Here is a 14,459-nt window from a genome sequence, read left to right on the forward strand (position 1 = left end):
CCCAGCGGGCAGCCGCCTCATTACGCCCCAGCATGCAAGCCACTCCCCGCATCTCGCGTCACTGAGATACGTCATGGCTATTGGCTTGTTTCCATTGTGGCGTCATTAGAGCTCCGCGCAGCCAGGTAGATTGGTGTTAAGGCAAATCCAGGTTTTCAGTTCCATTTGGACCATCAAACAAAGTAAAGCCGGTAAGGCTTCTCCACTCCCAGGAGGAAGCCCAGAAACTCCTGGCCGGTGCGCCCTACTTGTAGGAGTGCTTAGGATTTCTGAGTTCCCTCTCCCATTCTCCACAGCTGGTATTTTTGTTCATTACCACTGTCCTGAAGTACCTCTGTGTCTTCTATTTCCCAGAGAAACTAGAGGCAATCATGAGAAAAATACTTAAATTTTTGCCTACAAACATACCTGAATTCCTCTTACCTCTGCGTAAAGTAAGAAGAGATGTGTGTCTTCTTGTTTAAAACCAGTCCCATCTGAGTCTCAGTCCTTTGTTTCTTCAGGGCCCTCATTAAATCACATTTTACAGATGGCTATTAAATGCGCCAGACACTCTTCTAGGCACTAGGGATACAGCAGTGAACAAAACAGGCAAAATCCTTGCCATCAAGAAGCTTACATTCTAGTAGAAACAGAAGGACAAAGATCAAATAAGTAAACTATATAGTATGTTAGGTGGCAGTAGTAACTATGGAGGCAAATAAAGCAGGGAGGGGGATATGAAGTGTGTGAGTTGTAGTCAGAGATGGCCTCAATGAGAAGGTTTAAATGACCTGAAGGAGATGAGGGAGTGAGTCATCCTGATAGCTTGGGGAAGAATGTTGGAGACAGAGTGAACAGTAAATGCAAAGGTCTTGAGGTGGGAGCATAATTGCCACTTTTGAGGAAGAACCAGGTCATTGTGGCTGGAGTGAAGAGAGAGAGAGAGTGGGAAATGAGGTGAAAGAGATAAGTTTCCCTTCACCTTGGAGGGCTCTAAGGCCATTGTGATGACTTGGGCTTTTACTCTGTCATGGGAGCCATCAGAAGATTTTGAGTGACATGAATTTGACTTAAAAAAAACAAACAAAATCTTTTTAGCTACTGAAGGGAGAACAGATATGAAGAGAACCAGAATAGAAGCAGGAGAGCATTTAGGAGAAGCTTGCAATCTAGTGAGAGATGATGGTGATTTGGATTAGTGTGGTGAGAGGTGCTGAGAAATGGTTGGATTCTGGATGTCTTTTGAATGTAGAGCCAACAGTTTCTTCCTCTGGGTTAGGTACTGTGAGAAAGGGAGGAATTTTTGGCCTGAACTTTGAGAGGGTGTAGGCTATGGGAGGAGCAGGTTTTGGGGTGAAGGTAGATCAGGAGCTTGGTTTAATACATGTTAAGTTTGAGATGTCTTTCAGGAATGTCAGGATGTCAAGAAAGCAGTTAGATGTATAAGTTTGGCAAAATCTGGTTTGGAGATATAAAATTGAGAGTCATCAGTATATGGATGTTTTTTAAAGCCATGAGATTAGAAGAGATCACTGGGGAGCAAGTATAAATAGAAAAAAAATATGTGCAAGGACTGAATCCTGGAGCTTTCCAACATTAAATGATTTTAGAAATGTGTAGGAACCATCAAAGGGCCTGAGAAATGACCAGTGAAAGGGGAGAAATGAAATCCAGGAGATGTTGTTATGCTGGACGCTAACAGCAGGAGACTCACTAAGGAGAAAAGATCAATTGTATCAAATGCTGAACACAGGTTAAGTAAGAAGAGTCTGAAAGTTGATTTAGAAGGTTGTTGGTGATATAACCTGACAAGAATGCTTTAGGTGGAGTGGTGGGGTGAAAGTTTGATTGTGGGTGGGTTCAAGAAAGAATTGGAGAAGGATGGATACAGTATAGAGAACTCTTTGGAGGAGCTTTGTAGTGAAGGAAGGAAAGATACTGGGCAGTAGCTAAAAAGAGAAGTAAGGTCAAGGATATTTTGACACATATTTTTTTAAATAGCAAAAATAACCATATGTTTATATGCTGATGAGAAGAGCCAGTAGAGAGAGGGGACTGATGATGCTCAAGAGGGAGGGGAGTAACGAGCAATATCATTGATGAGGTGAGAGGGGATGGAATCAAGTAGAGTGAGGGCCTTGATTAGTTAAGGGCACAAAGAGTTCATCCTAAGGAAGAAGAGAGAAGTCACAATTTTTGGGCACAGATGCAGGGAGGTGAATGGATGATAATGCAGTAGAAGCTAGTGGAGATTCTCTCCTGGTGGCCTTTTTCCTCTCAGTGAATTAGGAAGCAAGGTGAGCTAAGAGTGAATCAAGGATGAAGGAAGAAGGGCTGGGAATTTAGAAAAAGAGGAGTAATTATAAACTAGCCATCTAGGGGAGTGGTTCTCAAACTAGATTGTGTATTAGAATTGCCTAGAGAGTCTGTTAAGGCCTCATCCAGAGTTTCTGATTCTGGAGGTTTGGGGTGGGCCTGAGAACTTGCATTTCTAATGAGTTTCCAGGTGATCCTGCAGCTGTTGGTTGGGGATGACCTTTTGAGAACCACTGTGGTAGTGAATGGGAGAGTGAATGAATTATGGAAATATAGTTGTGTTGTCAGGTAGTAAGTATCAAGGGCCCATTTAAGATTATTTATTATTATTATTTAATCTATTTTATTGATTATGCTATTCAGTTGTCCCATTTTCCCCACTTCACTCCCCTCCTCCCTGCACACCCCCTCCTGCCCACATTCCCCCCCTTTAGTTCATGTCCATGGGTCATACTTATAAGTTCTTTGGCATGTACATTTCCTATACTATTCTTACCCTCCCCCTGTCTATTTTCTACCTACCATTTATGCTACTTATTCTCTGTACCTTTTCTCTCTCTCTCCCCCTCCCACTCCCCTGTTGATAATCCTCCATGTGATCTCCATTTCTGTGATTCTGTTCCTGTTCTAGTTGTTTGCTTAGTTTGCTTTTGTTTTTGTTTTAGGTGTGGTTGTTAATAACTGTGAGTTTGCTGTCATTTGTACTGTTCATATTTTTTATCTTCTTTTTCTTAGATAAATCCCTTTAACATTTCATATAATAAGGGCTTGGTGATGATGAACTTCTTTAACTTGACCTTATCTGAGAAGCACTTTATCTGCCCTTCCATTTTAAATGAAAGCTTTGCTGGATAGAGCAATCTTGGATGTAGGTCCTTGACTTTCATAACTTGGAATACTTCTTTCCAGCCCCTCCTTGCCTATAAAGTCTCTTGAGAAATCAGCTGACAGTCTTATGGGAACTCCTTTGTAGGTAACTGTCTCCTTTTCTCTTGCTGCTTCGAAGATTCTCTCCTTATCTTTGATCTTGGGTAATGTAATTATGATGTGCCTTGGTGTGTTCTTCCTTGAGTCCAGCTTCTTTAGGACTCTCTGAGCTTCCTGGACTTCCTGGAAGTCTATTTCCTTTGCCAGATGAGGGAAGTTCTCCTTCATTATTCGTTCAAATAAGTTTTCAATTTTTTGTTCTTCCTCTTCTCCTTCTGGCACCCCTATAATTCAGATGTTGGAACGTTTCAAGATGTCCTGGAGGTTCCTAAGCCTCTCCTCATTTTTCGGAATTCTTGTTTCTTCCTTCTTTTCTGGTTGGATGTTTCTTTCTTCCTTCTGGTCCATACCATTGATTTGAGTCCCAGTTTCCTTCGCATCACTATTGGTTCCCTGTACATTTTCCGTTGTTTCTCTTAGCATAGGATTCATTTTTTCATCTGGTTTTCGAACAAATTCAACCAATTCTGTGAGCGTCTTAATAACCAGTGTTTTGAACTGTGCATCCGATAGGTTGGCTATCTCTTCCTCACTTAGTTGTATTTTTTCTGGAGCTTTGAAGTGTTCTGTCATTTGGGCCACTTTTTTTTTTTTTTTTTTTTGTCTTGGTGCGTCTGTTACTTAAAGGGGCGGAGCCTTAGGTGTTCACCGGGGCGGGGTAATGCTGGTCGCTGCACTGTGATGCTGTACGTGGGGGAGGGGCCGAGAGGGAGCAATGGCGCCTGCTCCCCTGTCTACCAGATTTCAGTCTTTCACTCTGCTACCCACATTCAAATTTGGCCACTCTGGTGCTGGTTCCCGAGTGGGTGGGCTTGTGCACACTCTAGGCCCCTGTGGGTCTCTCCAACAACCTCTCCTGTGAGGCTGGGAGTCTCTCCCGCTGCCACCCCAACCCCCACGGGCTCTTTCAATCAGAGGTCTGAGTCTTTATTTCCCCGTGCTGCAACCCTGGGTTACGCGGTCTAGGAGTGTGGGGCTGTGGGGTGCTTCCCCCCCCCCCCCGCTCTGCCTGCCCCGTTCTGCGCCACTCTTGAGTCCGGCCCTCTCGATTTATCTGTGCACGAATGTGGGGCCGCAGGGTCTGCTAGTGGTCAGATTGCCTGCCCCTTTTGTCCCACACTCTGCCAGTCTCAGTCCCGCCATAGCCACGCGAGTCCTCTCCGCCCCCGTGCCCGTCTCCGCCCCTCCTACCAGTCTGGATGTATGTTTCTTTTTTATCTACTTGGTGTTGGACTTCCTTGCCATTTGATTTTCTGTCAGTTCTAGTTGTGCGAGGTCTCTCTCAAACTGCTCTTATTAAAGACAGTATTCTATTGATATATCACAGGCCACTCCAAAATTTAGTGGCTTTAAACAAATTATTAATGTGCCTCATGCTGCTGTGGTTAATGAGGTCAGCTGAGAAGTTCTTATGAAGTTGCAATCAGCAGCAGCTAGTTTTTATCTCATCTGAAGACTCAACTGAGCTGGACATCCAAGATAGTGTATTATTACAGCTGACCATTGATGGTGGCTGTTGGCTGAGAGCTAAGCTGTGGCTAGTGACAGGAGTGCCTACATATGGCCATTGTGTGACTTGAGCCCTCACAATTGCAGCTGGGTTCTAAGAGGGTGTGTTTCAGGAGTGAGTATTCCTACAACCAGGTGGAAGTTGCAAGGCTTCTTATGACCTGGCCTTGGAAGTCACGCAGCATGACTTCTACCATATATTATTGGTCATAAACAAGACACAGGCCATGTGGCAAAAAGAGTATAAAGAGGTCCTGTGTACCCTTCACCCAGGTTCCCCCATTGGTAATATCTTACATAACTGTAGTACAATATCAAAACAGGGAGATTGATATTGGCAAGATCCATAGAGCTTATTCAGATTTCACGAGTTCTCTCAGTATTAACTTTATATATATCTCAAAGTTACCACTTCTCTCCATTTCTGCCACTACATTTTTCGTCTAAGCTGCCATCATCTCTTTTAGGACTATTGCAATATTTCCCTGATTTCTTGCTTGTATTGTTATTCTTTTCCAACCTATTTCCCATAAAGCAGCAAGAGGGATCTTCTAACAATATTATTAGATCAAATACTTTATCACTTACCTGTTGCCCAAAGAATGAAATTCAAACTATTTACCATGATCTCTAAGGCCCTATGATTTAATCATAAATCATTGTGATTATGATTTAATCTTTGGGGATTTGCTTCTTTTGCCTATAAAGACAGACATGCCCTTTACAACACAAAAGCTGCAAACACAGAGAGGTTAATGTTATGTTGAGGAGGCTAGAGGATGCATGGCATAGGTCCCCTGGACCCCTGGTAGATCTATTAGCTGGCCAGTGAAAGTCCCAGTGTTTCCTCCTGGTGATCCCCTTGCCCTTCCCAAGGGAGTTTCTTGGCGTTAGAGAGACTCTCAGGCTGTGCCCCTGAGACAGGTATTCCTGTCTTGGTGGATGATCCAATCAGAAATGGCATTGTGGAGAGGGATTTTTGTTGCTACTGAGCAACAATCTCATGCCCTTACCCTAGGTGGAGACTGAGATGGCTGAGGGGGTGAGGAGGAGTGGGGAGCAGATTGATAAATTGGGGTCTGGGGCATGTGTGCAGGAACCAGGGCTGGACCCAGCCCTCTTTATCATTAGCCAAGTCACTGCAGATGTCCTGCAGCCTCCACAAGGCCTCTCAATTTGACCAGAGAGCAACTGGTGGCTGTTGTGCCTGCCTCTGAAAGCCCTCAGCAGCCCAAGATCACAGCTGTCTTTCTGAGTTGGTTGATGTTGTGAGGCCTGATGGCTCTGACTATAAGTTGTAGGGCTCCTTCTTGGGCCCAGGCCCATTCATTCCCTTCTCCTTTCCTGCCTTCCTCTGGTCCTCTGATGGCCTCTGTGATTTCTTAAGCTAACCCCACCCACTGAGAGCCTCAGGTTCTCCTCCCTTAAGCATGGTTGCAGTGGGCAACACTGTCTCTCCAGAACCCTTGTAGAGTGTGGTCACTCATTTCTTTAGGGAAATGGTGCCAGGGTGTGATAAAGACCACATGTGAGGCACTGCACAGGTACTAGGCATTCTCACAGTTGAGACTTCACACCTGGCTTCCCAATTCCTTCCCGAAAGACCTTCTGGCTCTACCTCTTACTACCCCTTGTGTGGCATTTGAACTCCCTGCTCCCTCAAAGTCTCTATCAAAAAATTTATTTATTTATTTATTTTCAGAGGAGGAGGGAGGGAGAAAGAAAGGGAAACACCAGTGTGTAGTTGCCTCTTGTGCACCCCCTACTGGGGACCTGGCCCACAACCCAGGCATGTGCCCTGACTGGGAATCGAACCAGTGACCCTTTGGTTCACAGGCCCACGCTCAATCCACTGAGCCACCAGCTAGTGGCTCTTTTATTGGCACAGTGTTTGTGGTTCAAAGCAGGGCAGTACAGAGGGGCTTGTGTCCATTTGTGTCTCTAGCTCTGGAGACCCCAGGCTGGCTGCACCATGCTGTGTGACCATCAGTTCACAAAGGGATGGGTGGATGTCATGGTTGGTGACACAGGCAGCTCCCTTTCTTCCTGCAGGCCTCTCTTTCCTTCTCTGGGCATTGTTATTACAGGGGCTGCTGGCAAGGCATTGCTAAGAGGTGTCAGGAGGAGTACAGGCTAGTGACATGAATTAAGATACTGGGCCTTTAAGCAAATGCTTAGGGAGAATCATTTGCCCAGAGCTAAATAACAAATGAGTCAGCTTCTGGGTAGTTGCCAGCCTCCTCCCCCAGTTCCCTGGCAAAACAGGGAAGGCTACCTGGGGGCTGCCTCACTCTGACAGCAACTGAAACCTGGAACCACCGTGTGATCCTGGTCTAGTGTCCAATGCCAGCATGAGCCCTGATGCTGTTTACCATCTGCATATTGGCTTTTAGGAGAGGGAGCCACGGATGGGCTTCAGTGCTCTCTCCCCACCCTCAAGTCCTTTACATGGCCTTGTTGGATTTAAGAGATATTGTCCTTACACCTTCATGATATGGGCCCCTCCCACCATGCTCACTCCTGTTTTTCTACTTGCCCCAGCACTTGTCCTCTCCAAAGCAGATGTAATTTTAGGGGGCATTTGAGAAGAACCAGATCTAAGAAAAAGTGAATTACACATTTTAGTGCTTTTTAGCATATTCCAGAACCAGGGCCATGTGACTCAGTCCACAAATTGGCAGGTGAGCCTGTCATTCCCACCAGGTAAGTCAGCAGAGATGGAACATTCATTTATTTGTGCAAATATGTTGTGTTAGAATCATTCTGAGAAGTCCAGCATGCATTGGTGGGAAGAGGTGGCAGGTTGGACCTCCTGGATGCATGACTGAAGGAGGGTGGCAGGCCTGGGGACAGAAGCAAAGCAGAGCCAGGAGGACAGATTCCAGAAGTTTGGTTTTATTATGCAGTTTTCTTTTTCCTCAGTGAGATGTTATAAGCTGTGGTGGTACTATACATGGTCCCAGGACAGGGCAGAGCTGCCAGATAGGAAGCTGGGTGTTGGGAAAACCCATTTCTCAAGGCATTTCCTGCTCACAGGTCTCACTCCATGGCCTGTCTCAGGCCCCCTCCCCTCCCCCCCATCCCTCAGGAGGTAGGCTTGTGGGACACGGGGATGCCTGAGGCTCAGCTAGCTGGGGTTGGCACTACCTGTGGAGGGAAGGAAGAGCCTTCTGGAAAAATACTTGGGCCAAATTGCGTGGCTCTGTGGCTTCCTATGGCCTGCATACTGCCTGCAGGTCAGCATTCTGGAAGTTCTCAGGAGCTTAGGACAGCCTAGGAAGAGGACTGTCATCCTCTGCCACCCTCTCAACTACTGGTTGAGGCAGTGAGGGACAGGAGGCTCCCATTTTTAGCTTCCTTAGTTAGGAAGGGATGATAGACCCTCCCTCCTTTCTTTGTCCCTTTCCAACTCTCCATTAGCATTCCTCGAAGGGCAGAATCTGCATTTCCACCTGACTGTGCCCTAGGACTAAGGCCCCTAGGGGACTTCTGCAGTGAAGAGGACAGCTTTTGTGCTGGGACAGAGAATGCTCCTAATGATGCTCTCAGTTCTCTTCTCGTGATCATGGTATCTCCCCTGCCAGGTAAGTATCTCAGTTCTCTTCTCATGTGATAGACCACAAATGCTTGGTGTTACCCTCACATATGGGAGTGAGGGGCTACTGAGGGATGTGCTAGGCCCAAACACATCCCATCCCCCTCTTCATCAAGGTCTCTCTCAGGCTTCTGGTCCCTGTGGGCAAAGATGCCCCCCCAGGGACTAGTACCCCTCCATCCTACTACCCCTCCCATGCCCTCACTCTCTATCAGGTCCCCAACCCTGGCTTCCCTTTTCACAAACTCCCAAAGAAAAGGAAGAAAAATCCCTAAATAAACCAGACAGAAGCAGTTCAGGGACAAAGAGGACAAAAAGCTAGTGGTGTCTGGAGAGGGTGTGAAGTGGCAGTGGGGGAGTAGGTAAATAATGGCATGCAGCACTGAGATTCCTTATGAGGGATGGGGTCCCCATTTTTTCCCCAAGGTGTGTGAGGGATTGGGGTGATGGGATCAGTCTACTCAGATAAGTAGGATCTCTGGACAAGGCCTTGTGGCTTCCTGTGTCCTCCAAGGGCCCAGCCAGTCAAAAGGAGATGAAATCCATGGCCAGCAGGAGGTGCAGGGAGAGCAGGGACAGCAGCAGCCATGACATGTCCTGGGCCAGCAGGCTTATGCCCCCACACTTGACCAGTTTGTCTGTGGAGAGAGAATGGGGTAGAGGGGCAGAGCAGGAATGAAGAGCAGGACTTGGGCAGCCACAAGCCCAGAAGTAGGGTGCATTTCCCTGGGGAGGGCTGGAACCAGGGCCAATTTGGTCGAACAGAACCAACCCTGTCTCCCATTGCAGATTCCAGAGCCCTTGAACAAACATTATATCACATCTTTACTAAGCATCCTCACAAGAAAACTGTTGGTGAGGGAGCTGCTGTCAACCCTGTTTTCCATGTGGGGAGAAGGACGATTGTGGAGGCCAACAGATTTGCTTTCAGCCATGGTGGAAGCCTCTGCTACACCACTCTGCCTGTCTGACTGTCCCCTTAACACTTCCCCCCATTCACACAGAAGGCAGTTACTCCCCTGGGCACAGACAGTCTCTTCTGTGGCCCAGCCAACAGGACTGCCTGTTGTTCTAGGCAGCCCATTTCTCCCCAGCCTGCCTCTCCCAGCTCACTTGGCCTTGTTGGGGGGTTTTTCTCACCTCTGATCACAGAGACCTTCTTGTTAGAGAAGGTCTGGCTAGAGAGGCGGAGTTCGCATGTGTACATCCCCTCGTCCTTGGTGGTGAAGCCAGATAAGTAGAGGACCTTGATGTTGTACTTGCTGGTAAAGTTGGTTCGGGAGCGGTATGTGTGCTCAGGCACTCCCACAGTGCCAAAGAGCACATGCTTCTTTGAATCACGGGTCAGGCTGAACTCGTACTGAATGGGCAAGGAGGTAGTGTTCTCATGGCGGCAGTCCAAACGAAGGCTCTGGTCCACCAGGCAGGCTGTCAGGCTGGTCACCTTTTGTCCACTGGCCACCTGCAAGACTGGCACCAGCAGTGCCCCCTCTGAGTTGGGGGGACCTGCAGAGCAGGGAGCCTCCCACCCACATTAACAGGACATAGGGACCTGGCCAGGGAGGGCACAAGGGTCTGCTCTCTAAGTACCTCTCCCCACCACAGCATGATGCAGATGCTAGCCTCCCTCCCTCATATACTTTAGTCCTGGGTCCCACCAGTGTGTCCTAGAGGTAGGAGACCTTGGGGAGCTGGTGCAGGTTCCTGGTTCCCACACAAAGGTTCCAAGTCAATATGGGGTAAGCTCTGTGAAATATGTTTCCAAAAACCACCTCAGGTAGTCAGAAGATCAACTAGGTTGCTCAGTTGACTTAGGGATGAAAAGGAGCCCTTTCTCCCTTAGTCATCTCCACCTTCTGAGGTCATGAAGAAGCAGCTAGCTTCTCTGAAAGAAGCCAGGGTACTTGGAATCCCAGACCTGCCCCTTGCCCAGTACCTGTCAGGAGGAGAGTGAGGCTGATGGTGGGGTTCATGGTGCCAAGAGCTCAGTTCTGGATCTGGGAGTGGGAACAAGATCAGAGTCAGCCAAGAGATGAGACAGATGTGCCCACATGCACTGCCAGTGCTGGGAGTCCATGGAATACATGCCATAATGGCCATGGCAGGCATCCAGGCCCTTCCCTACAGCCTTCTTCCTATCAGTGAAGGTGACACTGCCACTCATTCTTTCCTCTCAGGGAAAGCAAGAGATGTGTGTCTCTGCTAAACACTTACTAGCTGGGTGACTCACTAAAGTGACTTTAACTACCATTTCATTTTCCCTTCAGGAAGGCAGGGTCTTCCTATTTAATGCAACATAACACAAATAGTGTTGTTCACTTATTTAATATATTGTTGTGCACCCAATATCCAGAACTCTTTATCTTGTAAAACTAAAACTCTTTTAAACAAAAACTGCCCATTCAGGGACTTCCCAGTTCTTATTCAGAAGAAAATACCCAAAGTTCCTGGCACACAGATTCTCAAAAGATGTGGAATGAATGAATGAATCTGAGCTTTAGATAACCACAGGGTTGTGATGTCATTAAGAAAAATGACAAATATCTGGCACTTTGCTCCATAGTAAGTGATCTGCACGCTAATTTCCCTCATCTTAGTGACTGTGTGGTTAGGGATGATGTCTGGCATGTGTGACTAAGGTGTTCCCAGATAGGACTGTACTTGGAACACAGATAAGGGTCTTCCCAGATGTGTGTGAGGGAGTGACAGTGCTCTCCTATTGCATATGTTGCCTGATTACATAGAAACCAAGATGTTTCCAAATGTCCAGTTCTCTGTGCAGAGCTGGCTTCAGTAGCCTTGCTGCCTAGGCTCTCTGGCCTCCTTCTTGCAGTTTAGGCTGGCAAGTCCACACAGCTGTCCTAGCCTGGCCGCATGGGTGTTTGATAGAGAGAGGCTGCAGGAGTGGCACCTGAGAGTGTGCGCCAGGCCCTGCCAGGAAGCGCTCTAGGAGTCCAGGGTCCAGCGGTGGCTGTGGTTACAGTTAATACCCTCTGGTACCCAAGTCGAGAGGGACCTGGAGGTACTGTTGGAGAAGAAAGGGAAGTTGGTCACTGTCAGCCTGTTCTTAGTTTTAGGGACCAGAGGGGAGAGGGGAGCGGATTATAGGGGAAAAGGGTGAAGGGTTTTCAGGAATAATTATAAAGGACACATGGACAACAACAAGGGGGGGGGGTGGAAACAGGGGAGGGAGGTGGGGAGAGCTGGGGTGGTAGGGAGGGTTGGGGGGAAAAGGCAGTAAACTGTACTTGAACAACAATACAAAAAGTGTTTTTTTAAAAAAGAAGGGGAAGCTGGCATTTGGTTTTAATTCACGGACGCTGAGTTATGGAGGAGAGGTGCGAGTCTTGGGTTTAGGAGAGGAAGCATCGGCTAGAACAGAAATGGGGAGTGGGGCGGGCGCTGGAGAGGTTGGTACAGCCAAAGTGAGGGTTATAGAGAGGAAGGGGAGGCACAGCCTATTTCATTTCCTTTGCCTCGCGTCTTCGCAGACTAGAACCCAGGTAAGTTCTGAGGTACTGTTCTCTCCAGCACCCCCCCCCCCCCCCCCCCGCCATTCGACGAGTCCCACCCTTATTCTTTTTCCATATTTCAGTCTTCTCCTTTCCCAATTGAGGTCTCCCTTCCCCCCTCTCATCTTTTTCCAGTTCTGCCCCCCCCCACCCTGCGTCTGCCAGCCACCTTCCACGCAGACGCGCCCCCGCCCCCCCCCCTCCCCACGCCACTGCGGTTTCTCATTACTTGGATGCCCCGCACCCAGCCCGCCCTGAGGTCACAGGGCACAGATTTCCTCCAGCGTGCCAGCCTCTATTGTCATCCCCCGACTTCAAAGCCACCTCCCAAACCCCGCCTTTGCGCGCTTGATTTGGGGTCTTCTGGGTGGAGAGCAGAACCCAAGGCTGTCCTTGGCGCCCTTCCTCCCGGTTCTCCCAGTTCTCTCCCAGCAGCCCGGCTCCAGAAACCTCCTCCCGCCCAACCCCCCCCCCCCCCCCCCACCTCCCAACCAGGCAAAAGCCCGAGACACCTTCTTTGAAAGGCTGGGTGCGGCAGGGCCCCTGGCCTGCAGCAACTGCGTCCAGCTCCCAACCCTTGCTTGGGAAGCTGATCCCTCCCCAAGCATTGTGCTGCTCATTCCCAGTACGCTGTTGGACCGTTTTCCAAAGCCTTGGATTGAGAGGGCTTGCTTGGGCACCTGGGGTGGATCACCGCGTAGCTGTGCAGAGGGTCCCGCTCTGACACAGATTCCCACCTGGGTTCCGAACGTCCACTGTAGCATCCTCTTGGAAACACCACCTCCAGATGCTGCACTCCTCCGGATGCCCGCAGTTTTCACCAAGGGTGGGAAAGGAGGAGCTGGGGGGGGGGGGCTCGGCCAATCAGAGGCTGAGGGGTAGCGAGAAAGGATAGCAGAGGGAGGAGGCGGCCCAACATTGGTGTCGGAAACCGGCAGTATGCCAGAGAAAGGGGACTTCACCTTGTGGCTCACAGGCTTGACCAGTGACCCCGGGGATCGAGGTGGGGTAGCTGAGGGGCCGCCTCCCAGAGCACCACAGGGATTGCTCCCCTTTTAAGGCATTAACATTTTTTCTAGCCTAGGATTCGGAAACTCTGGTCTGGTATAAGACCATTCCCTTCACTTTGAGCTTCTCAACTGGGCTTCTCATTGTTTGTAGGGTAACTTCTAAGACTGCAGACCACCTCCAGTTCATTTTTCTAGACACTCTGGCCTCCTTCCTGTCACTCCATGTAGTGTGTTTTTTTCTTCCTTAACAGCTTTATGATTCTAAGTCCAAGGATCTTTCCTATCAAAACACAATTGCTTTAGCTTGGAGCCTTGTACCCCCCACCCCTCACAGGCTTATGATCCACCTTCCTACCCCCCCACCCCCTCCCCGTGCGCCACACACACACACAAGGGCTGGAGACAGTTAATTTTTCTGGCAGGACATGGAGATACCTGGGCTCTGGCTGGCTGAGACCTTGTATGTTCTTTCACTCTACAGACTAGTCTTTGAGTATGGCTGGGTAGAAGGCCTAGCTGTGCTATTTTGATAAGGTTATGAGAACCTGGCCTACTTTCTAGGTCCCCAAGTACTTTACTTTAGGAAGAGGGGAGTGTGGACTCCAGAGAGAGTGGCAATGGTGTGTCTGCTAAAGCAAGGTCTCTGGCTGGATGGAGTTAATGGCTCAAATGAGAGGATCTGGAAACACAAGGTGGTGAAGGGGAGATTTAAAAACTTCCATTTGAGGGTGGGGGAGGGTGGTGGGTTCGGCTGGGGTGGGGTGGAGGGATGGGGAGAAAATGCAGACAACTGTAATTGAATAACAATAAAAATTAAAAAAAAAAAAAGAACTTCCATTTACTAACTGACCAGGATCAAAATGCTGAAAGCAGGAAGGGTTTAGAGGCATCTACCCAAGGCAAAATTTCTTGAGACACCGTGGCTGCTCTTTTGGTACCTTAGATCTTTCTTATTCCGTCATCTCCAGTTGCTCCAGCTAGAGACACACGGGATAAACACTCATCTAAAAATGCACATTCCTTTAGGATGACTAAGGGAATACTTATTAACTGATTTCATCAGATTGATCTTTATAGAATCACAGAGGTGGCAGAAGCCATTCCATCCTTTCAGAGCTGAAACTGAGGCCAAGAAAACTAATGATTTGTCAAAGGCCAGGCAAATTATTTGGAGTACAGCCAGGAATAGGTAGATTTTAGATCTCCTAACTCCACATACAGTGCTTCCCATCACTCCCAGGGTGGATCTTCAGACTTCTACTAGACTGATGTTTTACTGGTTCATGGTGGAATAAGAAAAACCAGGACAATGTGGGAGCCCTATGTATATGGATTGGCATTATGTAGGCACTCTGGTGGACAGTCTCAGGTGAATTTAGCCTTCAGAGTTATTTCAGCCCAGGCTTCAGACATGTAGATAAAGAAACTTCCAGATAATCCTAGCCCCAAGCTTTTTAAGTTGTCCCCTCTAGCTGTTCAAGTTTTCATGCTGGCCCCAGATATTGTGGGACAGAGACAAATGTGAATTCCCAACTGACAGAATCTCCA

At 48.3% G+C, this 14,459-nt stretch overlaps 1 protein-coding gene across 2 annotated transcripts; it reads right to left on the reverse strand.

The window, feature by feature from the left end:
- Nucleotides 1-7,668: 7,668 nt before the first annotated feature.
- THY1 (Thy-1 cell surface antigen) lies at nucleotides 7,669-12,728 on the reverse strand. Of its 2 annotated transcripts, XM_024570865.3 has the most exons (5): nucleotides 12,639-12,728; nucleotides 11,301-11,414; nucleotides 10,326-10,386; nucleotides 9,530-9,859; nucleotides 7,669-9,027 (listed from the first exon to the last, which is right to left on the reverse strand). In XM_024570865.3, exons 3-5 carry the CDS (start codon nucleotides 10,360-10,362, stop codon nucleotides 8,915-8,917), a joined length of 480 nt encoding a protein of 159 aa, XP_024426633.2. In that variant the 5' UTR covers nucleotides 10,363-10,386; nucleotides 11,301-11,414; nucleotides 12,639-12,728; the 3' UTR covers nucleotides 7,669-8,914. The 2 variants fall into 2 exon arrangements, with proteins under 2 accessions (XP_024426633.2, XP_024426634.2); XM_024570866.3 differs by lacking the exon at nucleotides 11,301-11,414 and having other exon boundaries at nucleotides 12,639-12,722.
- Nucleotides 12,729-14,459: the final 1,731 nt, after the last annotated feature.

Source organism: Desmodus rotundus, chromosome 5, assembly GCF_022682495.2.
Source record: "Desmodus rotundus isolate HL8 chromosome 5, HLdesRot8A.1, whole genome shotgun sequence".
In the NCBI taxonomy this organism is placed as follows: domain Eukaryota; kingdom Metazoa; phylum Chordata; class Mammalia; order Chiroptera; family Phyllostomidae; genus Desmodus; species Desmodus rotundus.

Bases quoted from the DNA above. Each gene is read 5' to 3' on its own strand.
- THY1 (XM_024570865.3), bottom strand. From the start codon at position 10,362: ATGAACCCCACCATCAGCCTCACTCTCCTCCTGACAG. The intron at 9,860-10,325 runs GTACTGGGCAAG...TGCTGGTGCCAG, and splicing joins CCTCACTCTCCTCCTGACAG to TCTTGCAGGTGGCCAGTGGA. The intron at 9,028-9,529 runs GTGAGAAAAACC...CTCTCTCCACAG, and splicing joins GAAGGTCTCTGTGATCAGAG to ACAAACTGGTCAAGTGTGGG.